The sequence below is a fragment of the Podarcis erhardii genome (genome assembly GCF_964252035.2).
Source record: "Podarcis erhardii genome assembly, chromosome: 1".
Classification (NCBI taxonomy): Eukaryota; Metazoa; Chordata; class Lepidosauria; order Squamata; family Lacertidae; genus Podarcis; species Podarcis erhardii.
Window position 1 is genome coordinate 118,482,994 of NC_138497.1, and position 25,008 is coordinate 118,508,001.

The window sequence follows — 25,008 nt, forward strand, 5'->3', positions numbered from 1 at the left end:
GGAAAGTGGAAGGCATTGCACACTAAATCTGGTTCTAAAACTGCTGTTTAGTAAATTAACCCATTAAGCTGCCCAGCAGCTACTAGGGTGGCACTGGCTGCCAGAAAGGTGGTGGGAGTGGAAGACTACATTTTACCTTTGTATTTTAAAACTACAATAGCTTTGAGTGTTAATGGAACAGAATTGCTATCTTCAAGCAAATTATTGTTGATTTTTAAAGAAACCTTTTAAAGTATTGCTGTTAGGCTTCTTTAAGGCTATTGTTACAAACTGAAAGTACAGTGTAAGTACATTTAGTAAGGTAAAGGTACACCTTCAAACTGAATTGACCTGACAACCCCCACAGTGATTTTGTTCACTAAAGCGCTACAGGATTTCAGTGATTAGACCCTAAAAGGAGCATGCAAACAAGGTTACTACCTGTTTTGATTGTTTTCTAAATGACAACCTGAAACTAGTTGGAAGCTTTAAGCATATGTGAGTACAATTTCCTATAGTTTCTCCCTATTTTTGCGGTGTGCTTAGTGTGATGTTACAGTGGTAAAAGTGTCATCTACGGTACTTGTAGAAGTAAATCCGGCGGATGCTGGCAAATGTGGTGGAAGAAGAAAAAGTTTGTATAAATATATAGAACTGCTAGCTTCAGTGTACATTTGTGTACTATTTGTGTGGGGCAGCAATGTATGTCTCAGAATTATGAGAACAATGAATTATGCGAACAATTGCAAGTTCTTTAATTTTGCAATTGAGATTGAAGATACATCTGCAGAGAGTGGCTTTGAGATTTTTTAAAACTAAGACCTTAAAATATTTTATTTAAGAAAGTAGCTTCCAAAAAGTAAGCAAGAATGGAAAACGTAAACAACCTTGTTACATACATTGTATTGGCCTCCTTGTTTTGTTTTGTTTGTTCAAATATTCTTCACCACTGCCAAATAAGGAGAATCTGATTTTCCTATTAAAAAAACACGTGCAGTCATCAATATTTCTAGAAAAATTATTTTGATATTTCCATGTATTAACTTTTCTGCTACTTTACATGGAGTGAAATGGGGCATGTATATAAGAATAAGGCACTGTGAGTGTTGCTGCTGGTAGCAAAGGGGCTGGTGATGTTTTACCCCAGAAATTATACCCTAGCAGCACATTGTCTGTTTCTTCCATAGTTTCTTATACAATAGGCAGTTCAGAGATCAACAGTACATTCCTAACTATGTCTACTCAGAAGTAAGTCCTACTGAATTAATTGGAGCTTACTCCCAGGTAAGAGGATTTAGGGTTGCAGCCCAAGTCTCAATTCCCTAACAAGTAGATTTTCCATAAGCGAAATTCTGTCCATTTGTAAATTGAAAATATCCATATATTTTATAACATCATTGGCCCTCTGCTAAGTGAAGTTTTTTTATACTATTAATTAACTAGTGAATATTGTTTTCTTTCTTCTTCCATTACTGTATGTTTTGAAATAATTGTAATAGCTTTCTGGATTGTTGACGGTGTCTTAGCACATCAGTGAGATTTAGGTGGTTGCAGAAGAGGTAAACAAAAAAATGGTACCTTCTCCTGGGTTTCCTAATAGGTGACTATTAGGTAATAGTTACAGGTGACTAATAGATAAGAGTTACAGACTGTCTGCAATATTGGAGTGCCCCTGTAAAGTTGTGGCCTATTGAACACAGTTCTGTTTGTGCTCTTGACCTTTTGGTTCATCCTATTCTGCTTGATGGGATGCGGGTGGCGCTGTGGGTTAAACCACAGAGCCTAGGACTTGCCGATCAGAAGGTTGGTGGTTCAAATCCCCGCAACGGGGTGAGCTCCCGTTACTGGGTCCCTGCTTCTGCCAACCTAGCAGTTCAAAAGCACATCAAAGTGCAAGTAGATAAATAGGTACCGCTCCGGCGGGAAGGTAAATGGCATTTCCATGTGCTTCTCTGGTTCGCCAGAAGTGGCTTATTCATGCTGGCCACATGACCCGGAAGCTGTATGCCGGCTCCCTCAGCCAATAAAACAAGATGAGTGCCGCAACCCCAGAGCCGGTCACGACTGGACCTAATGGTTAGGGGTCCCTTTACCTTTATTCTGCTTCATATTTTAAGCAAAAATGGATTTCTATATACAGTATAAAACAAAAGGGAATAAGGTGTGCTGACTGTGTTCATACATCATGTTAAACCATAGTTAATGTTTAACTATTGTTAATATGGATGGGAAGTGTATTGGTGCATGCTTCTCAAAAGTCATTGCTTCATTTCTTCTCTGCTCCTAGCCATGCCAGAGCACATCACATATGTCATCTGAGCCTGAGCTTATGATTTTAAACTCCAAAACAAATCAAGAGCAGTAAGCAAAGAATGATCGCTGCTTATAATTCCCACAATTGTGCCCATGATTCAAAAGTATTTGTATGTCACAGTAACTACATGTGGTTTTACAGGGAATTTCCACATCAAGGATCATAGGCTACCTCTGGAACTTCATATGAAAATTCTATATGAAAAATCAGATCATTTTTGCCATATATAACACAGCCTGGCTCACATAGAAAATATAGTATCAAAGTGAGTCTAGGGCCTGGTTCAGACTGTCATTCCAGGCTTCATAAATATGGCTTATTTGCCTGGTTCATTAACTGACAAGCATTAAGCCAGAGTTGCTCATTATGGAAATAATTGTGAACGCGGGCTTAGTGCCATCTTAAATCTTGGTTCAGAAGCTGGTGCACAGTGAGAAGAGAGATGGGGAGTTGCAAGAGAGCCATGCTTGGCCTAGGTGGTCACACCCAACTTCACAAACCATGGCATGACCCATGTGGTTAAACTACTTTAGCTTCCCTTTAGACTTATTAAATCTGAGTAAGATAAACAAACTGTGGCTTATGAAGCCTTGAATGGTTGTTTGAACCAGCCTAAGTCTGTTTGCAGTGCAGATTAATACGGGTTTTAGACATTAGTCCAAACATAAGCTAATAATTAGAAACAAACCAATTTCATTTTATTGGCAGTTACTGGTTAAACCTTATTGGTCTTATTCAGTCTGGGTGATTAAATTTTATAGTTTATTGTTGAATTTGTTTTAAAAAAATATTAGGACTTGAATCTCTCTACATTTGTCCTTGGTATATTTTTCTAAGATTTAAACATTTAAAAATTTAAAACTATTTTTTTATTAAGCAGTAAATGCAGATTTCTCAATAATTAAGCAAAATCTGGTGAAGTTTGTTGTGTAGATTTTATTAATGTTGGACTAAAATGTTAAGAATGTGCCACCTACCACATTTAATGCTTTAGTAATGGCTGCAGTACTTAAGAGTAAAAATTGTTGCTTTTCAGGAGCAAACCAATATGTGGAATGCCTTAGGAACATTATTAATGCTTTAGTTTACAAACTTTACTGGCACATATTCAAACTCCTTCAGAATTTTACTGATCATTTCAATTCTTTTTAAGTGCTTTAAGCCAAATCTAGTATATAGAAATTTTCATTTATTTGCTTCCATGCATTTGTTTTTAAAGAAAAGTATGAATACAGCCTTTTTACTGTTTGTAAGAAACATTTACAGAAGCAGGCTTAGAGTGCAGAGATGCATGTCAGTATTCAGAATTCATATTTCCCTTGAACAGATGATTGTGATAAAAATGGTGCATGGTGTGTTTTCATTGCCTGTTGAAAGACTTGCATGCAGTTAAAATAAGCATTTTGATGGTGGTTGAATTAAGAGTTTTTTTTGTCAGTCTCTTCTCATCATGGATGATTAGACTAAAATGTCTGCTTGTCTTGACTTGAGATCACCACAGCTTCAGATAACATGCTTTGTGATTGAAGGTCGAAATATTTTGAATTCTAATAGGCTGCCAGATGAATTGCTTGAAATAGACTGTAAAATTTCAAGGCTTCCTTTTCCATCTGCTGTGAAAAGAACCATTGGGAATGGTCGAGCTTGATGATCATAGAATTACTGGATGGTGATTCTAAAACCCTCAAAGGGAAGTTGCTATGGCGATCTAGTTCCAAACTGTGAAATGATTCACCTTTGAAAGGCTTCAGGGTCTGAGAAGCTGAACACATCATTGTTCAGGTGGTCATTGGTTAGGAAATTGCTGGTGCCTGTGTAATCAGCACTCCTGTGGTAGTTAAAGATCTAAAAAGGTTTGTTCTGAATGATGTGGGACAACAGCAATATGCATGAGATGGCTTCTCAATCTTAGTTTGTTAGTCTGGTGCTTGTAAAAATATAGTCAACTAAATGCGGGAGAACAGAACTGCTTTATCTGGAAGCCTTTTTAAAGACAGAAATTTGCTCCATGATGGATGTGGCATGTAAAGTGGATAGAAGTGGAAATACGGTCTTCTAGCATCCATCTGGGCAAAAATCCTTTTTAAATGAATGAAGGGAATATGGTGTGTGCATTGGGTGGGGTATTCATAATCCCCCTTTTTTAAAAAAAAAATTTGTAATACTACTAAAATGTGATTTTATTGTAACTCAGGATCTACACAATATTTAGAATGAGCCCTATTACCAAGCAAATCCCAATTGTTCTTGGACCTTCAAGGAAATACAGTGGTGCCTCGCAAGACGAAATTAATCCGTTCCGCGAGTCTCTTCGTCTTGCGGTTTTTTCGTCTTGCGAAGCATGGCTATTAGCGGCTTAGCGGCTATTAATGGCTTAGCGGCTATTAACGGCTTAGCGGCTTTAAGAAAAAGGAAACAAACTCGCAAGAACTCACAAGACGTTTCGTCTTGCGAAGCAAGCCCATAGGGAAATTCGTCTTGCGGAACGACTCAAAAAACGGAAAACTTTTTCGTCTTGCGAGGTACCACTGTACGCTGGTTACATTCTGCTTATGAAGAAGTAGACTACAATTGAGTTGGGGTGTTGAGCAAGGATTTAAACCTTTTTGGTTATTTGGCATCTTGTTGTTCAAGATGGAGAAGCTAAGAACCTCAGCTAGCAAAGCCCCCAGTTTGCTGTTATCAGGAAGGATGGACCTGTGTTCCTTACACAGCTGACTTGCCAACGTTCACTTATTTATTTAATTTGTATATTGTCCAGTAACACATGTTCTCTGGGTAGTTTACAAGTGTAAATTCAGACAATGAGGTATAAAAACAGGACTTGAAATATGAAACAAAAACAAATCTATATATAAAGGATGCCAATTCACAATGATATTAAAGGTAGTGACGGATCCTACAATACGGGAAGGAAATAAATTTATGGAAAGAAAGTTTCCCTTCTTCTCTGCTTCAAGCAACCTTTTATTTTATTTTAAAAATTTTGTTTCCAAAATACAAACACAAAGAACAAAATGGTTACATAATGCTGTTACTAACAGAAGGTGATGATGTATGTAAGATTCTTTGGCATCTTGGCATTTTTCTGTATATTTTATCATAATATTACAGCTTGTACTTAATTTCCCTAATCTGAGGAAAGCCCACTGTGAACAATGTGTTGGATCAGTCATGGGCGGATTGCTGCTGGGGAGAGTGGGTAGTTGCCCAAATTGAGACACCTACTGGTTTGGGGCTGTAGCAGATCCTGCCTCCCCACCAAGGCTTTTCAGGAGACTTGGGAACCACAGGGTGAGGAAAAGATAGAAAAGTTTTCTTCCGTTAGCTTTTTGCTGTTCACATTTTAAGATCCAAGCAAGCATCTTCCAGACTTCAAAATCTCCTTTTACAGATTAATTGGCAGATTCCAATCATGTTCTCAACAGTCCCATTTAGGCTGCAAAGTTGATAACTAGGTAATTGCAACATGCAAAAACTGTAGTTCTGGTTGAGACTGCTTGAATTTGCTAGGCCATTCACTATTGACTGGATCAACCTTTTCAGATGTTTCAGCAGCAAGAAAAGCGTATTTCTTAGTAATCATCACCCTTTCTTAAAAATAAAATGCTCCTCTTCCATAGCAGATCACTATGCAATGTCTATGCACCTGCAATGATTGCAGAATTTACTCAGTTTGTGCCCTCCTTCAAAATGGCTAGATAACCCTTCCCCATAATCAGGTATTATTATCCAGTTACTCTACTCTCTCTACTTTACCCCCTGCATAGCTCCTGTGCCCTACCTTATTGCTTCATCTCCAATATGAGATAATTGAACTAATGACCATTAGAGGCCCATGATCCCAATGAGATTAGAGAACACACTTTGGCAAATCTTGGATCTCCTTCTGACTTATACACACATGGTCTAAATTGTTCTCCTGTGCTAGTGCCCCACTTCATATTAGGAAGGCATTTTTATCTTTTAGCCCTGCCCTGGTTTGAGAACAACTGGGTTAGTTATCATGATGACTAAGCTCTTCCCATTCACCAGCAGTGCATTTCTGACATAAATTTAGTACTTGCATATTATTAGTCTTACCGTTCATAAAAGTAGGGGGAATTGGGACAAAGAGATCCTCTCTGATCCTTGCAAGATGATGGTAGATGGGGTGGGTGAGTAAGCTAGTATTGCTATCACTCAAACCTATACAGTACATATTTACTTGGAAGCACGTCAGAGCCTTTGTCCTAGTTCTTGTGTGTTTCTTATTTGTCACTGGCTGGGTCCCTTGATCCTCCCTAAAGGTTATTACAATCTAATAGAATTTCAGTTAACATTAGAATAATATCTCTCTCTCTCTCTCTCTCTCTCTCTCTCTCTCTCTCTGTGTGTGTGTGTGTGTGTGTGTGTGTCTGTGTATAATGTATGTACATTACATATAAAATGTGTGTGTTTGTATGTGTGCGTGTGTGTGTATAGATATATAGATATATAGGTTGCACACACTATAAGTTACTAGTTCATTAGAACCAGTGAAAAAATGAGAATTAAAATATGCTTTAGTGGCACAAACTCTAAACAGGACTTGTAAATCAAACAAAATGATTATTTCCAAAGTCACTGAGTACTTTCGTTTAAACTATATTTATACATAATATTGAAAAAAAATATCTAGTTAACTTTAAAATATGTAAGTTCTTGCCATTTAGGGTTCTATGAAGCTGATCATCAAGAGGGTTGCAAATCATTGACTGTTTCTATTTTCAGAATTCCACATCCCTGAGTAATTTGCTTTAATTTCACCCAATCTAACCTATACTTCACACCGTCACCATTCAGCTCTTAATAGCTATGTTCTGTGCATAAGAAAAGCATATAAATGTCCACAATTACACTGCAAATGATTACAACTAGTTAGTGTTTTATGAAGCACTGTAGAACCAAAGTTATAAAGTATTTGAAAAATTATTCTCCCGAAGGCATTTGTCAAGAGAATTTTCTTTTTCAGCTATATATTTAACTTGTTGACATGCATGCCTCTAGCTGAAAAAAAATGTTCATTCTTACAAAATGCTGGAGTAGAGATTGCATAAATTGACTTTTAATTCTTTCAGCATATGTTTATGTGTTATCCTCTTTACATAGAAATTTATTGTCATGGAATCAAAGCTAGACTTCCACTCTGACTTCACAATATTATCTCCCACGAAGTTTATTCTGGTCTCAGATTCTATACTTTTATCGAACAATTCTGGGAAGATAGTGTGTTAGGCTGAGAGAAGGCATTCCCTGCTTTCAATTGAAAGTTTTGAGCAGGTTTTAAAAAGTTTATTGAACAGGTGCATCATAATACTAGCAATTGGACTGAGCAGCCAGTGTTTTATCTTTCCCAATTACTGGAAGCTGTCTGCGGACAAACGCTGACTCTCTCGGCCAGTATGAGCGCCACAACCCCAGAGTTGTCCCTGACTGGACTTAACGGTCAGGGGTCCCTTTTCCTTTAATTACTGATGAGTTAGGGGGAATAACTTTGGCTTCATCAAGAGGAAGCCAAAGCAAAAATGGACAGAAATGCTGGGAAAGTAGTTCAGGTCACTTAGCCAGTATTTTCTGCCTATTACCTGATTAAACCAAGAATGAGCTTTTCTCTTTTTTGGCAGAGTTGAAGCAAGAGCAAAGAACTTGCATAAATACTTTCCAGGCCTTGAATCCAATATTAGAAACGGGGGTAGGAATGCTAGGAACCATGTGGCTCCTGGGACCTAGGTTGTGGGCACCAAAACAAAAGGTCTAGGGACCTATTGTTGTTGTTGCTGCTGCTGGTGCATCAGGTGGTCAGCAGGGTAGCACGGTAGGAAAAAGAGGCTTTTGCTACCTCTACCCTGCCAAACACCTGATTCACCTGGCAGAGCAGTGAAGAGCTGTTTGGCGTGGATAGTTCTGCAGCAAAAGATGTGTGTCTTTTGCTGCCATTGTGCCCGGCAGACCAGCTGACTGTAGCCAGGCAGGTGGAGATGCTAGGCTTCAAGGGTGACACCTGACATCTCCAACGAGTCACAAAAGACCGGTTGCCAGTTGCAAAATGCTACTGGAGTCTGGCAAATTCGAATGCTGCTTGGATCTAGATGTCTTTTGCATGATCAGAAAAGCACTTGTACAGTACAGGCTTGCCAAATTCCTCCAGTTTCCCATTCTTCTACAGCCCCCTGTAGCCCATCCTACACCATTTTAGGTGGAGCATCAAGTGGGGTGTTTTTTTGGGGACGAGGAATAGAATAGAAGCCAGGAAATCCTTCCTGTGCAAACAGAGGTCTGCTTGATTGCCTCTGGATCCCACCTTGTGGTTTCATTTTCACATTTCTCCTTCTGTGAGAGTCCAAATATCCAGCCAGGCAACTCTTATGTCTCTGCATCAATAGCCACAGGTTACAGGTCATTTGTTTGTTAGAGAGCAATTCATCCCTCATGCTCGCTAAGCAGGGGGGCCAACTTGAGAAAAATATTGTGGTGGCCCAGGTAAGCCTCACCCCTGCATCACATGAGGCAATGCCCACACACAATTTGAATGGGAATGCCCATCAACTTTGTGGGGGCCCAGCCCCCTCAAACATTTTATTGGGGGATCAAGGCCCCATGGCCCCTAGGTGTTGGCTCCTATGTTGCTGAGCTTTCCCAAGGTATATATAGAAGCTACAGTATACTTACATTGCAGGCTAATGTTTTGTAGCTGAATTGGTATTTTTTCATCTACAGAATGTATCAAAAGAAAGAGACCAGTTTCTTTCTAATGAAAGTATAAAAGTGAAATAAACAAATTGGTAGGTAAAAGGGACATGTTTAGAAAAATGTGAAAGAGCAGATTTGTCTATTGGACCATAACAGTTATTTATTCCATGTTTGCTTAGAGACATAAATATCAAAAGTGAATTGGTGCACATATTATTTTAGTTTTCTGCATTACTTTCCCAGTAGACAAAGCACAGGCTCCTTCATATTTAAGTCAAACTAGTTTCCTGTGCTGTATCATAAAACTTTCAGTCCAATCAGCAACTGCATTTAAATACTGCAAATTGTAGCAGCAAAACAATAATTCTGCTGATTAGCCCCTTTCCATTTCTTGTAAGTGAACTGTTTATGCTGTTGAGTACCTTTTGAAAAAAGAAAAAGCCAAAACAGCCTTGATTAGTCAAGGAGTAATTGGATGACTTGATTTTAGCAAGAGAATGAATTGGTTGATGATAGCCTGTAACTAAGTGTAGTGGTTCTGTTCAGAGGAATACATAACATAGAGTCATCAGATCTTGACAGGTATAACATAAGCACTGGCAAAATCTCTGGATGTTTTGAAATAATTGTCATATGGACGGTGTAAGAAATGGCAGAAGAGTGTGCATATTGCAGAATATATCTGAAGGCAACTTGTAATTTAAAGTGTGCATACAAAATGTAGATAGATTTTGCCATACTAAAATATGGGGGTGGGGAGAAGCAAGGTAGACTGCTAAGAATGTCTTAGAAGATCATGGTGCTTTTACTATAGTGCAGAAAGAGAAAATTCAGTCTGTGATTGAGAAAAAAAGTGCTGTTGGTGAGGTGTGGTCCTTAAGGATGGGAAAAAGGCCCTGAATAAAGCTGCATAGAGTAAGGAAAGAACTCCGTGTAAAGAAAGTGTTGTTGCTGAATATTTGTGGTTATTTAAAAGTTCTGCTTAGGTGAATCATGAATTGGGCAAGGAAAGGAGGAGGAATGCACAGTCATTGAGACTGCTCCTCAACATTTTATCAAGATCAAAGGAGTAAAGTGATGAAGACAAACTGGAGATGGTGTGAGGTGGGATGCTGGAAATGTTTGCTCCTGGCAATGATGCAAGAAAGGGAATTTGCTATCTGATAGGGGTCAAACGAACTACAAGAGTACTCTTTTGAGGCAGACTTACTGTGTGGCCCATGCAAAGCTGGGATTTCAGATCAAATGGAATTGAGTTGCTTATTTGGTTTATTAAAATCTGTAATGATTTCCTTGAACAGTTGTTGGAAGGTGTTCTTGCACCTAGTTAGATAAAGATGGCCTTTATAGATGTTCACATAATTTCTTCGTTTCATACATTAGGCATGGTTCCATGGTTTCAATGGGGGCCTGCTTAGGAATTTTGAGCCTAAACAGGAAGAAAACTTGTGCTTTCTATGTCTGTGTCACAGGAACATCAGTCATTGAATCCTTCTTCATTCTCTTGTGACTGTGTCCTCCAAGAGGCAGAATATTGCTCTTGCATTTGAGAGTTGTACTCTCAGTGTACAAACTCAGGACTTGCTTGTGCAAAGTGTACAGGAATTATAATTGCCTGTTACTGTACAAAGCCTTGCATGGAGGGATGTGGCTTACCCCGCTTTTAGATCTGTCTCTGCAAATATCCAAGAAAACTTCTTAAAAATAACACGTTGATGGTTCTTGACTCCAGTCCACCTTGCACATATAAATAGACTTGTTTCCCCTATGTGTTGTGAGGGGATGTAATGAAGATGGAAGCTATTAGCACATGTGATGGTGTTGTAAACATGTATACACATTTTGGGAAAAGATGATGAAGGAAATCTCTGAAGTAATAGTTTTACCAGTGCCTTTAAACCCCAAAATTATGTCTTTTATCAATATGCACTTAATTTGTAAACAACATGCAAGTTTTCTGTTAGTAGATTTTGTTCTATCATATTACAGGACTGGAAAGAATCCTCAGATTTTTCTTTAAACATTTGCTTTAATAAAGTTATTTTTATCCTCATTTCTGAATAAAAAGACTAATAAATTACAGATATCTCAGGTTGCAGCGAAACCTATGGGGTTTGCCTCCATTTGGCAGCCATTTCTTATTTATATCATATTATGCCAATTCTGGGAATGGCAAACCTTGGTGAAATGTGGCTTTATTTGATATTCATAACCCTTTTTTTGTGCAGTGGTACCTCTGGTTACGTATGCGTCGGGTTACGAGCTCTGCTAACCCGGAAGTAGTTGCTCCTGGTTGCTACCTTTGCCCCAGGATGTGAGTGGAAATTGCGTGCCGAAGGCGCCATTGGCAAAAGCGTGCCTCTGGTTGAGAACGGTTTCCGGTTACGATTGCACCTCCGGAACAGATTAAGTTCGTAACCAGAGGTACCACTGTATTCTCTTTGTATCACATCAGTTTTATAGTAACATACAATTTGTTGCATTGTCTCTAGAAATTGTACTTTCTTTTAGGTGGTAACGGCTGTGAAACCAGTTTCTTGTTTTGTATAGGTTTTCTTTTGTATTTTTTACAGAACTGCTATTTCAACTTCATAATATAATTTTGATTTTTTATTTATTTAAATAATTGGGTAGATGACCTGTTTTATATGGGAATATTTAAGGAACAGTTTTCTCACTGGAGGCTCAAGTGGCTTCAGTGATGCAGAGTGCCTTTTTTCAGCTTCATTTGGTTTGCCATTCTACAGTCATTCCTGGACAGAGATAGCCTGTGCTCTGATAGCTACCTATTTTGGTTTACTGTAATTGCACCCAACAGTCTACCACTGAGATATGGGTGGGGCTGTAATTCAGTAAAAGAGCAACTGCTTTACATGCAGAAAGTCCCAGGTGTGAACCCTGGAAACATTGGTGGGGTGCTTTACATGGCCACCATAAGACCTGACAATCAGCTGATCGTTGGGTCTTGTGAAGCCCTTATGAAGTGCCCCACAAGACCTGATCAGTGCTGTGGACTGTGTATTTGTTTGCATAGTTGGATTTAAAATCATGTGGGTTAATAAGTGTTAGCTGATGTCATTATTATGTCACATTTAGCCTGCAAGGGGTGGGATAGATAACAGTCTGACCTACTGGACAGATCCAGTTCACCACTTCTGCTTTATATGTCAACAGATGCAAAACGTGTGAAGTGTAATAATGTACTATAATGTTGCAATGTTCAGTGAATTTGTTTGTGACTTCCTCTGTTATACAAAACTTACTCTTCAGAGGTTTTGACAAGCATTTGCTTCCAGAAATGGAACTCACTGAGTGCTTGTATGAATGATACAGTATTCAGTGTCCTACCTAATGCAGTTTGTACTCTTTGAAGCAACAGCACCACTCATTTGATTGATTAGTTCTGCATTCTCTTGCAGTGCTTTCTGCGTATCAGACAATATTTTCCAGATCTTCTCTGCAAATGTAAAAAAGAAAAAGAAGGCAGCTTTGTCAATCTACACAGGACACATATTCCAGAGAATGATGTGTATTCTAATTATGTGTACATCTGTTCATTAGATGTTGTGCCGAACTATAATATGGTTCCTCTTACAAACTCTTGATTTCAGAACCCTGAAGGCCATATTCTGGAGCTCTGTTTCTAAAAGTTGCAAGTGCCGCAGTTACTCATGGAGTTCCCTTCATCAAGCCACCTTGAGCAGCATTTGGTAGAATGTGAGCTACAAATGTAACGAATAAAGTAATAATATCATTGTAGTACTATCTTATTGCCCTGTTCCAGTGTGGCACACTGTGTATTGGATGGAGGACCATGTGTATAACCAGATGCGGCACATGTATTTCCCCTATCTAATCCAGTAGCTGGGAGTGCATTCCTGGATTTTAGAGTACTGAGGAGAGCTCTGGCTAGGATGGGGAGTCTCTCAGTTCTCATTGTAGATGGTATATTGGTCACTACTCATCAGTGCAAGTTTTATTTGATGTCAGGGACTGGTTGAAGGAATGGTGGAAGGAACCAATTGCGGAACCCTCAAGGGAAGAAGGCTCAGAGCCCGGGGATTGGTGGTGGGAAGACAATGAGTGGTCAGAGGACAAAAACAGGGAGGAGGAGGTGTTGGAAGCTGAAGAGGTTACAGGGCTTAATGATCAGTGAGAGCCTGTGGCAGAGAGAAGTCCAGAATCAGAAGCTGATGCAGGAGAGTGGGATGAGGGAGGCCAAGATGAGTTTGACTAGTGAAGTGGCATGGGTGCCTCCCCCTCCTGCTGCGACAAGCTCCTCTCCCCACTAGTCTACCAGAACCAGGAGAGGCATGAAGAGGGCAGAGGAGAAATTCATGTCACATAGGCACAGTCTCAGATTGCTTAGGGAAAACCCTGGAGAGGAGGTGACTTTAGGCAGTTGGGAGGGGAGGGCCTGGGACCTTCTGGAGATTACTTGCTGTGCTTATTAGGCCTGGCACTGCTGTGAAAATCCTGTTCCCTCTTCCTAATAAAGAGTTTACTTCTCTTTACTGCTGGCTTGCTAACAGTCATTCAGCCTTGTTTAACTATGCTTTTAAAAAGCCATTTTTTTTGTCTAGAAATAACACTTAAATAAGCTGCCTGATACTTAGTCAGCCTGTTGATCCATCTAGTTCATTGTTGTCTGTGCTGACTGGCAGCAGCTCTCTAGGATTTCAGGCAGGAGTCCTTTCCAGCCCTACCTGGAGATTTTGGGGATCTTCTGCATGTGAAGCAGCTGCTTTGTCATGAAGCCACAACCCTTCTGCATAACACCACCTCCTTGTCCTCCTTCCTCAGGCTACAGAGAAACACAAGCTTGATGTAAAGCATTTTGCATATGATTCATAAACAACAGATACCATAGTTTTCCGAGTATAAGACTAGGTTTTTTCCAATAGAAAAGAATGTTCAAAATTGGGGATTGTCTTATACACGGATAATGCAGAGGGGGCACAGGAGATTGGTTGGAGCCACGAGCAGGAGATTTTCAGCGGCGAATGAGCAGGTGACTGGCGGCTGCGGCAAGGGCTGTTGTTGATTGGCTGCCACTGCGGTAATTGTGTGAGTGATCGGTGGCAGACGATTGTTGTCTTCGGCAATGCGTGAGATTGGCAGTGGCATTCTGGCGGGTGAGTGATTTTCGGCACACCCCCCCCCCCAAATCTCAACAACTCTGGGCAATCGCCCCCATTTTCTTAATTTGGAGTCCCCCAAAATAGGGGTCGTCTTATACATGGGGGCGTGTTATACATGGAAAAATACGGTAATTCTGGGAAGATAGTTGAACTGGTGGCTTGGGACTGCTTTTGCTGGGTGGGTGATTTCAAGAATTCAGCTCTAAATGCATACACTCTCCTCTTCACTGGAAATTCACATTGTCCCCAGATTGCAAAGGGACACAAACTATTGATGCTTTCCCACCACTGTATGCTGTGTGCATAAGGAGTCTGGCAAGGCAACTCCTTTTGTTGGCCAGGTGGCATTAGTTTGAGTAGTTGCTAATCTGATGTTGTTTTTGTTTGTAAAATACATTTCCAGGATATGTGGGGAAATGCTACAAAATGTAGGAAAGGTTTGATGGCCATCGATCAAGGATGAAGTACTAGTACATTTCCTGAACAGGCAGAGAGTTGGACCTTTAAGATTCTTACCAAATCTGCTAGACTGTGTTAGTTGAATGGAAAAGGCAAGGGGAGGGGGTAAGAATGCATCTACTCATGGAATCTGATAGAGAAGTTGCAAGTTCTGAGGATTTGCAGCCTATTATCTCTTTTGTGGTTAGCTGATAAGATTTCACTTGCTGTAGGTTGTTATTGTTGTTTTTATTTTGTTTTTATAAATGAGAAAATAGTTTCAGCAATTTGTTAGTGTAAGCTCTCCTAAAATTGTACATTGTGATTACTATACATATTTAAGCTAGACCCTAGCAGTTCATTTGTATAAATAAAATGTTAAAGAAAATTATTATTACAGTTGTTCATTAGTCTAAATAAATGTTTAAGAATGTTGTTATTATTATTTCAGTAATATATAATAACCTACAATTATTATAATACATTGATAACAAAATATGTAATAAAATATGTAATATGTCATAACTATTATTATTAATATTATTTATAATTTCACCCTTCCCCAAATCGTCCCAGGGTGGTTTATGCACAATTACAAGAACGAAAAGAGTAAATGCAGAAAACTAACAGCTAACACTGGGGCAAGACTGTTTGAGCTTATAACGCCCATCCTGCCTGTTAGTTTCCGGGTCAAATTCAAAGGGCTGGTTTTGACCTATGAAGCCTTAAATGGCTCAGGACCACAATACATCAACGACCACCTCTCCCCATATGAACCGACCATGACCCTGTGATCATCATCTGAGGCCCTTCAAAATGTGCCGCCTCCATGAGAGATCCAGAGAGTGGCAACATGAGATGGGCCTTTTCTGTGGTGGCTTCCTGAATCTTCTCCAGAGTGAAGCTTGCCTGGTGCTTTCATTACATATATTTAGGTGCTAGGCATAAACATTCCTTTTCTTCCAGGTCTTTGGCTTAATAATAATAATAATACCACACCCATCTGGCTGGATTTCCCCAGCCACTCTGGGTGACTTCCAACAGAATATTAAAAACGCGGAAAAACATCAAACATTAAAAACTTCCCTAAATGGGGAATTCCCTAAATTAAACAATCTATGGCATTTTAAGCTGTGTGTGTGTGTGTGTGTGTGTGTGTGTGTGTGTTAGGGTTGCTATATTTTAAAAAGTAAAAACCAGGACACTCCAAAAGCTGTTGAGTTGTTTTTTTAAAAAAACAAAACGTGATTTTTCGATTCATTTGTGAAAGTTGCTATGCTATGTGATTTTCTCTTTTTGCACTTTGAACTGTCCTGTGGTCCTTGGATGAAGTGCAATATTATTATTATTTAACAGTAATAAATAAGAATAAACATGTTTGAAGATCAGGAGGAATATTTTAAATTTCGTGTGAAAAACAATTGGTAGGCGATGCAGCAGATGATAAAGAATGAAAATTCGCTAGATATGATGAGCAAAAATTTAATAAGGACCATGGAATTCACAGAAATGGAAGGTTTAATGTGTGTGAGAAAACGGCATAGAATATTACAAAAGTTAAAATGGGAGATGATACTTCTAAGGCTATGGCCCAGGTTAGCATCAACAGAGAGAGAGAAGGTAAAAAATAGAGATAAACCAAAGAGATTCCAAAAGAAGAAACACTTACAGGGATTTTTGCCTTTGAACAATGTTGTACCTTTTAATGTCCACATGGCAAAATGCATCTGATTTGCCCTCAGTATGCTAATTGAGAAGCTGCTGTTAATGATTCCAGTTGTGTAATTAGGACAATTTTTTTTTAGCTTTACTCTTCCATGGGTCCTGAGGTGTAAGTATTGTGACATTCCCCATGTGAGGGGAAAGTGATGTGTGAATTGTCTCAAAATGTGGTAGACTTGCATCTCTCTAAAAATATGTAGTAGATGTTGCTTTATTTTTTATGACCTCATATGAAAATACAGTAGCTAGCATTCATTCTTTAAAATGTTTTAAAGTCTCATTTCTAGAGTCAGTGGGATTGTTACTAAATAGTGCCTAAAATTTATGTTGCGCATTAATTCATGACTAGGTATAAATTTTTAAATTATAGTTTGCTACTAAGACATATTTTTAATTTTTGTTTTCATGCTATTATTTATTGATAACTCAAGAGTATCTCAGTTGAATTACATTGCCACATTATGTCTTTAGAGGGGCATAAAGTCAGTACACATGCTTCAGTAATATCTGGTTGTTTTACCCTTATGTTTCCATTGGCAATTTGAAATTATGGCTTCAACTGCACTTTAAATATGTGATAATAGCATGTGTTTCTAATAAGGGCCAGCACCATTTTGTTGAGATAGTGTGAATGGTTGTCACTCATATATGACAAATGCACCTTCATCTTCTTCTTTGATGGCCCCCTAAAAACCATACCCTCAAATCAGACCGATGAAATTAGCTGCTGTGTAAATTGTGTGTCTGAGTGGTTCATTATCTAATCACCGTCAGAACCATAGTGATAAAGTAGTTTGAAGCAGAGAAGAGGTCTGCCAGATGATTTCAAGCCTCCCCCCTTTTTTGTAAATCCTGTTTCCCTTGGAAACCCATTAGTACTGTGTAGAACTTCAGAATTCTTTGACATAAACTTCATAGCAATTCTAATGTTTACTGTATCTAATGAGTGACTTAAAATGTTCCTGTATTATTCTGAACCATTTATTTATTAAGTGCTATATAAAAAATACTTTTATTTGGCCACCTCTAATACATTGTAAGATGCAGTGACCCCGATACTGAAAATTACTGACAGATTTCTTGTTTGAAAAACACTTAAAATGCTTGTAATTAAGTTTTGCTCTGCCCTGGTGCCTATGACTGGTAGATTGTTTCTATTTTGTGTATCTTTCTTTCGTTGTCGTCCCCCCTCCACTCAGAATACTGCTTAACATCTGAATTTTGCTCCCCCTCAAAGGATCATTTGATGATGATGATATCACACACATTGAAGGAAGTGTTGCACCTGTTCGTGACATTGAAATAATACATGAAGAACTTAGGCTAAAAGATGAGGAAATGATCATGCCCATTATAGACAAACTAGAAAAAGTGGCTGTACGAGGAGGTGACAAGAAATTAAAACCTGAATATGTAAGTAAGAATATCTTCAATTTTTAAAAGATTTTTTTCCAGTGTAGGAATGATTTTACACAGGCATGGTGCTTATCAGCTGCAGACTTTATTGTACTGGGAAAAAGGTGCTAGTCTCAGTTTTAAGACACCTCAACTTTCTACCTCAAAATTATTCCATCTACTACGTACCATGTTGCAATGTGTTAGTTACCTCAATTCTAGTTGCATATATAAATGGTGACTGCGTAAAACAGTTCAATAGCAAAGACCATTTGCTATGCCTATACATTTTCCCCCAAGAAATTAAATTGCTTTGAAATGCTGTATCAGTGTTTTCATCCTCAGTTTCCGATTCTACTACTTAATGTATTTTAGGAGAAATCATAATTGTTCTGGTCTCTATACTTTCCACACTGTATTTTGCAAAAACACTCCTCATATGTTCTGTTCTTCTATTCATATTTCTTTAGTTATTTCTGTATCTAAAATTTGGTCTTTGTATGATATGTATTTGTATACCAATTCCAGAGTACACAATAGGTTGTATCAATAGAATTGCAAGCACCCCTTCTTCTGCTTCCCAGAAAGCCACTCCTGATGCTCAGGAGACCCACTGGAATGAAGGAGGGGCGACTGAAATTTTGTGCAGCTCTCATACTCATCCCACACATTTTACAGGCTCCCCCAAGCTTTAAGAGTGGATTTTTTGGGAGTGCAGTAGGAAGAAGAAATTCATTTGTGTGAACATCTTCATGCTCACGTTTCCAATAATACAATCTAATATGGGTATTACATCTGATTTCACATATAAGTTTCTCATTTAATATTTTAGAACAGCAAGTTGTATTCACTGTAGTTTAAGTATTGAAAGTGGTATAGTAACATGAGCACTATTGAGCTATAGATTGATTTCCATGAAGGTGAAAGGATACCTTAATGCAGAATTCCTATATTAATCACATTGTTAATTGGAATAATATAAGTGACCGTATATATCCAGGTAAGTAAGACTGTCAGCCTGGCTGTTTAATGTTAGAAATCTAGATGTAGTCACAATCTAAATTCAAATAAATTGCTATAAATAACATAATATCCTCTCTGTGTATTTAAAATTTTGCTCACCACAGTTAAAAATCAATAAAACTCTATAATTTTAGTGCTTCTGAAAGGACAATGGGACAGGGTAGTTTATAAAAAGAAGAAAACCAATGCAGGTGGCAGAACATGGTAAAATGCTACAAACAGGAACAAGACAATTGTGTCTTTGAAGCGGTGAATTGATTCCAGGGCCTTCCCATGAACATTGTTTCCAGACCACTTGGAAAATGTGAAGGAGGATTTGAAGACCTTTGGAGATAGGACTCTTGTTTCTGCTCCGAAGAGGAGATTTGTGGTGGTAGTTGGTGACCCCACTACTGAGAGGGACCGAGACAGTAGTTTGTCTTCCTGACAAGTTGTGGGATGTTTGTGGTCTCCGAGGTGTGTGCATTCAAAATGTCTGCAGTCTACTGACTGTTATCCCTTCCTGTGGATCCATGTGGGAACAAATACTCCTGCTAGGCACAGAGTTGAAAGTGTTACAAGCCCCTGGCTCTGGGCTGGAAGAGGAAGAATATTGGGGCATGGGTGGTGTTTTTGTCACTTTTCCTGTTGAAGGTTATGTCTAAGGAAGAGAGAGAATACTGGCTATGAATTTGGTATCATTGGGAAAGGTTTGCATTCTTAGAACATGGTTTATGCCAGGATGGGCAGACTGTGGTCCAGATTCAACTAACTCATTTTGTTAGTGGAAGCCAGCTCAAGGAGTCCTGCTGGTGCAAGCTTTCCCCGTTCTCTTCGTCCCTTGTGTAGCTGCTGTCCCATCTCCCAAATCTGTACTGGAGGGAGGGGAGAACCCCCAGAACAGCCCATAGAAGAGGGAAGATTGTTCCATTGGGAAGGCAGAAATGCTTGCACTTATGGACTGATCTCCTTGGGTACTACTTTGAATTCTACCCAACTCTAAGAATTAAGGGTAGGATCACTATGAACACCTGATTACTCCAGAACAAAACTCCATTCTCTTCAACATTTGTAAGTTCCAGCAGCCTAATTTAGCACTTGTTGCTGCTGTTAGATGATTGGGATTCAAAACTCTTGCCGATGAACTGCAAAATCACTGGGGCATCTACCAGTGGACCCTGATATACCTTCTGCCTGGTCTTTACTTTCAAGGGAAGGACATTTGGCAGAAGTTGGATTTGGACTTTTGGCAGAGGCACATGACAAAGGTTTGGAAGTACAGTATGTGTTTTGCAGGAGTCTCCCAAGCTTCTTCAGAAGGTATTTAAATGATTCCTGCCAAGGGGGTGGGTGGCAATGAGGTGCTAGACAGCATGACTCCATGTACTACCAGGAGAGTGAGTGAAAGTGGGACGGTGATGAAAGTTCCCGCAGACATATAGGGAAAAACTGCAAGGGAATTGTCAGTGTATAGCACACAATTGTTGATGTCTCCATACTAACAGACATATAAACACACAATTTCCTTTTTATAGCCTGGTAGATTAAGGAAATTATGGGGGGTGTAGTTTATTTTGATTTCAGCAAGACTTTGAAAAGGCCCCCATGATAAATTTTTGACAAGCTGGTAGAATATGGGCTAGATGCTGCTACTGCTGTTTGTGGCTGGTTGATGGACTGTACGAGCCAGTATCAATGACTCCCTGTCACCCTGGAGAGATGTGATAGCACAATTTTGTCCTGGGCCCATTGTTTAACATCCTTATAAGTGAATAGGATGGAGAAGGAGAGGGAATGCTCATCAGATCTGCAGATGATACCAAACTGGGTGAGTTATGAAGAACCTGTTGGATGAGGCCAGTGGCTTCAAAATCTTAAGTTCAGAAATGGCAATACTTTCCTTAAACAAATATTTAAAGTCATGGGTAAACAGGAAAACATTCAAGGTGTGTGTTTGGAATGTGAAAGCTTGGTTACACTATTGTTGACAGTTCATCTTCTTTTTGAAAAAGGGAGTAAAGAGAGTTGGCCATCCAATTTTCTTATTATTATTTTTGCTGTGGCATGTGATTTTATTGTCATGATGCTCCTGTAGTCTGGCTGCCCCCCCCCCGAAAAAGAGTACATGCACATTGTTAAGCATTGAGGAACAGACCTTTCTTCCTGCACATAATTACTTTGAAGTCTAAAGATGGGGGTGAAAACATAGTATCAAGTTATTTGTCTTTTAGTTTAAAGCAATGTTAAGCTAACCAGAATAATTAAGTATTTATAGAAAACACTGTTAGTTAACAAAGGCAGTAAGTTAGAATTTGTTTTTAAAAAGAAATGAAGTTTAGTCCCTTTCTCTCACCCCCTAAAGCCAGAAATGTAAAATTATCTGAAATGCTGTTGTTGGCTCCCAACTCACACCTTTATTCCATGAATATATGTACTAGAAATGGGTACCTTAACTTGCTTATCAATGTTATTGTTTGATTAGGCTGTGATTCATGATTTAAAAAATCTTACCCTCTCATTGTACTGTTAAAATGTTACTGTTAAGCTATTAAATATGTCATGTGAGATGTCCACATTTCTTGTTTGTGTGACAGGCCTTTCTGCATACTACCTCCTTGCTCTGAACTAGGTCTCAATTCTAGGTGACAGAGTTGATTTACAAGCTTTGTTCAAGTTTCTGATCTGTTTTGGCTGCTTGTTCTCTTTTTAATACTGTTTGGATTTTTGGAAATAAGTCACTGGTGAAAGAATTCTCCTGTATTTGCAGTGTAGCACAACAGGCCCTAGCTACCATAAGCTTTTACAAATGGAGGACCCCTGAGAGACAGATCTAGTTTTCCTCTGGTTTCCCCAAAAGCTACTGTCATCACTTTGCCAAACTTAAAAATAGTTGTTAGAATGTTGAAATCCAGGAGAGAGATTACACTCAAACTAGCTAACAAGCACTTTGTTTTTGCAGATGCCATTATGGAGCAATTTAGGATCCCACAGTCAGGAGCTCATATAATAGCCTTGCTCCCCAAGCAATCATGCTGGCTTGATGGTGAAGGATTTCACAGGCTCTCCTGCATTGAGTGAATCTTGGCAGTTCTCAAGAAGGGCTTTGAAGTTTCCGCTGTGGCAGTTTTGCGCATTTAACAATTCTCTGTTCACCAAGGTTGACTGGAGTGTACCTTAGTTTGGAGAGCAGAACCAGATGTGCCCCAATACCATGAGGTATTGAGGCTTTCAGTCACATTTGCCCAGTTTTCTTTTGGCAGGCAGTAAGGTCCTTGGGGAGTTGCCTTTTGCCTGTCCTGGTCAAAGTAGGAAGAAAGTCTTCATCTTGACAAGGCAGAGCTACAGAGCTAAGGGAGGTTCTGAAGGTCTGAGATGGGCAGTGTGTTGTGATAAAGAATTCTTCATTTGTCCATGGACTTACTGAGTAGGCTCTGAATTGGGTAATCAGACTCTGATCTGTTCTCCTTTTGAATTGACACTGCAGTTCGGAGGTTCTCATAGGTGGGTGCACTGTCAGCCAATAAGGAATTGTGTATCTTCGTCAAAATGAAGTATTGCTCAGGTCTTAGCCTTTGCATGTGCTAAAAGTCATGTTTTTCACAGGTCTTGGAAATTTGATTTACCAAAATTCTGCACTCGTTCAAAGGGGGTGGCAATGGCATTAGCTTGATCATAGAATAATAGAGTTGGAAGATACCCTGAGGATCATCTAGTCCAACCCCTGCACTGCAGGAATATGCAGCTGTCCCATATGGGGATCAAACCTTCAACCTTGGCATTATCAGCACTATGCTCTTAACCAACTGAGCTATCCAGGCTGATGAGAGACGTGCTCTTACATTCTAGCCTGTGAGAACAGCTGACACCAGAGAAATGAAATATATTTTCTAGGGTTTCATGTTGCAGGCCAGAAAACGTCACGAAGGCTTAAGGAGGCCGCCATTTCTGCTTGGGAAGCGGTGGATATCAGCTGCTGGTATTACTGCACTCACATTGATACATAGCATTTGAGGGCAGGTTTCTCTTGGAGGAGTTCTATAACTATGCAGTGTTAGCATCTCCTCACATATGTGGACATCCCATGGATGGAGGCTTCTGTTTCCAGAGTTGTGACCTTGCATAAAGCACAAACTTACTTGAGGGAGAATACTGGGTTTAATAAGAAAATATTCCAGATAGAGAGGGGAGCCCCCTGTACATGGTGGAAGGGAGGAGAGTGAGACTATTACTTAGCATATTTTTTTGTTCTTCTAGGTGTACCAAAGGTTGCTGGTCTCCCCATAATTTTGTGTTTTGCATGATCCACACTCATAGGCACCACACACAGTTTCTTGTTTTTACTGCTTTGGTTCTTTTCTCTTCTTAAATGTTACTGTTTTGGTATCTGGTTATGGTTATACTTCGTTTTCCAGTTACTGTGATCCTCCCCCACACTCCCACACCAAGTAGTTTGCTTCCTGCTCCGCCAGTTAGGGTCAAGTAGGGAAACCATCCTGTTGATAAGATCAAATTTTGTTCCTCTCTTCCTAACAGAAGAAGATGCTATCCCAGTTTTGTTTTGAAATATTTATATCCCACCTTTCTGCTTGGCATCCAAAGCAGCTGAAAAGAATGAAATAACCCCAAGGCGGGTTATAAATAAAACAGTAAAGTAATTAAATTCAAAATACAACACACCAATTCACAAAACATGATAAAATGAATAGTCACCAGCATATTAACTCAATCCCTACCAAAGGCCTGCAAAGAGGTGTGTTTTGAACTGCTAATATAATGGCATTCTCCATACAAAACCCTCCCCTGGCATATAAGTAAAGGGGCATTAGAAGGGAAAGACAGGGGTTGGAAACCTCCTCCTTGAGACTCAGCTCTATACCTACAAGATTTATTTATTTTTAAAAAAACAACCATGTAGTAGCATTCAGGTATGTGAAGTGTTACACACATAGGTTTAACCACCTCTCTGAAAACTAGATTGGTAGAGACTGCATTCCATACACTTAGGAGAATGAAAAACTAACTTCAAAGTTCCCTTTTCAACCACTATTCAAATATGGTTAATAGTTCAGAAGTGCTCCCTCTGTACCTTCAAACTATTCACATTACATTATACTTATTTTATTTACATTTCCAAAAGCCTGAACATTGCTTCAAATATACCATTTCTGTTTCTTTGTTTGAGTCATTTATCTGGTCTCAAAATCAGAAGGAATGTCATGCAGTACTTTACTTCAGTAGAATACCATAATCATTCATAATGGCCATGGTCCAGCAAGTCTCCAGAGCACATGCTGGTGACTTTATTGTTTTTTTCCTCCAAAGGTTTTGAAGTACGGCTTTTCTGTTGGGGGGTGGGGGTGGAGGATGTGTGTGTGTGGGGGGGAGAGCCTGCTAGAATGGAAAGAAGAGGAGAAATCCCAGCAGCTCTCACAACATAACATGCTGGATCATAGACAGCATGTTGTAAGGTTTGCTGGTAACTCTCCCAACCTTTCCATTGGTTTAATTTGGTAGTTGTGTGCTCTTATTCCTATAAAGCAAAATATTTGAAAACTCTTAAAACCACCAGATGGAACAAGAGGAAGACCAACTATAATTCACGTTGCTCAGGATTATCTTTTAAACCTTATTTTCTGAGATTTGTGAATTTAAAAAAATCTCAGATGCATCTTTATTACATCTGTTTAGATTTAGATTTGGGACTGTACTAGTATATTATCCACTTAAGGATAGGACTTCAAAATTCTCTCTGTTTTTCATGTTCAGTGTTAACTTTCATTGGAAAGCTTGATTTCAGTAGCACATAAATGCAGTACATGAAATATAAAACATTGTAGTGTGTGTACTTAAATATCCATGTTCATGTCTGCTTCACCCTGGTCATTGAAAACCAGCCCAGAGAAGTCTTACAAACAGTTTTTAGCAGATATTTAGGCTCAGGTTTGTGACATATTTCCAGGGGAATTGAGTTTGACTGTTGAAAAGCATCTACGGAGTGGCTCTGCCTATTCTTTATTTTTAGTTTTGGGAGTAAAAGGGTATATTTTCACTGATCTGAAATATTGTTAGAATTACCTTTAAACTAGAGCTAGTTTGCCAAATATGAGTTGAGGTACCTAAGTTTAAATTAGAGTAATATATTGTGTGCTGTTTTTCATATTAACAGTGAAGACGGTCAGGTGAACAATTGGGGCAGTAATGGAAAATCTACATAGACACTTTAACTGCTGTTTGCTTGTGCAGAGATAATTGAGGGATAAACCAAATATAAAAGACAGCTTTCTAGTCATTATCATGTAGAGTCTA

At 39.1% G+C, this 25,008-nt stretch overlaps 1 protein-coding gene across 7 annotated transcripts in view; it reads left to right on the plus strand.

The window, feature by feature from the left end:
* The window catches only part of OLA1 (Obg like ATPase 1), a 90,857-nt gene that overhangs the window by 22,770 nt on the left and 43,079 nt on the right, over positions 1-25,008 (plus strand). For 5 of the 7 annotated variants that reach the window (XM_081845753.1, XM_081845755.1, XM_081845754.1 and 2 more), the window contains one exon: positions 17,543-17,718. In XM_081845753.1, the coding sequence (XP_081701879.1) occupies positions 17,543-17,718 (176 nt within the window). Of the gene's footprint in view, positions 1-4,127; positions 4,147-12,615; positions 12,722-17,542; positions 17,719-25,008 lie in introns of those variants that run through there. The other 2 variants (XM_081845757.1, XM_081845758.1) reach the window with 2 other exon arrangements.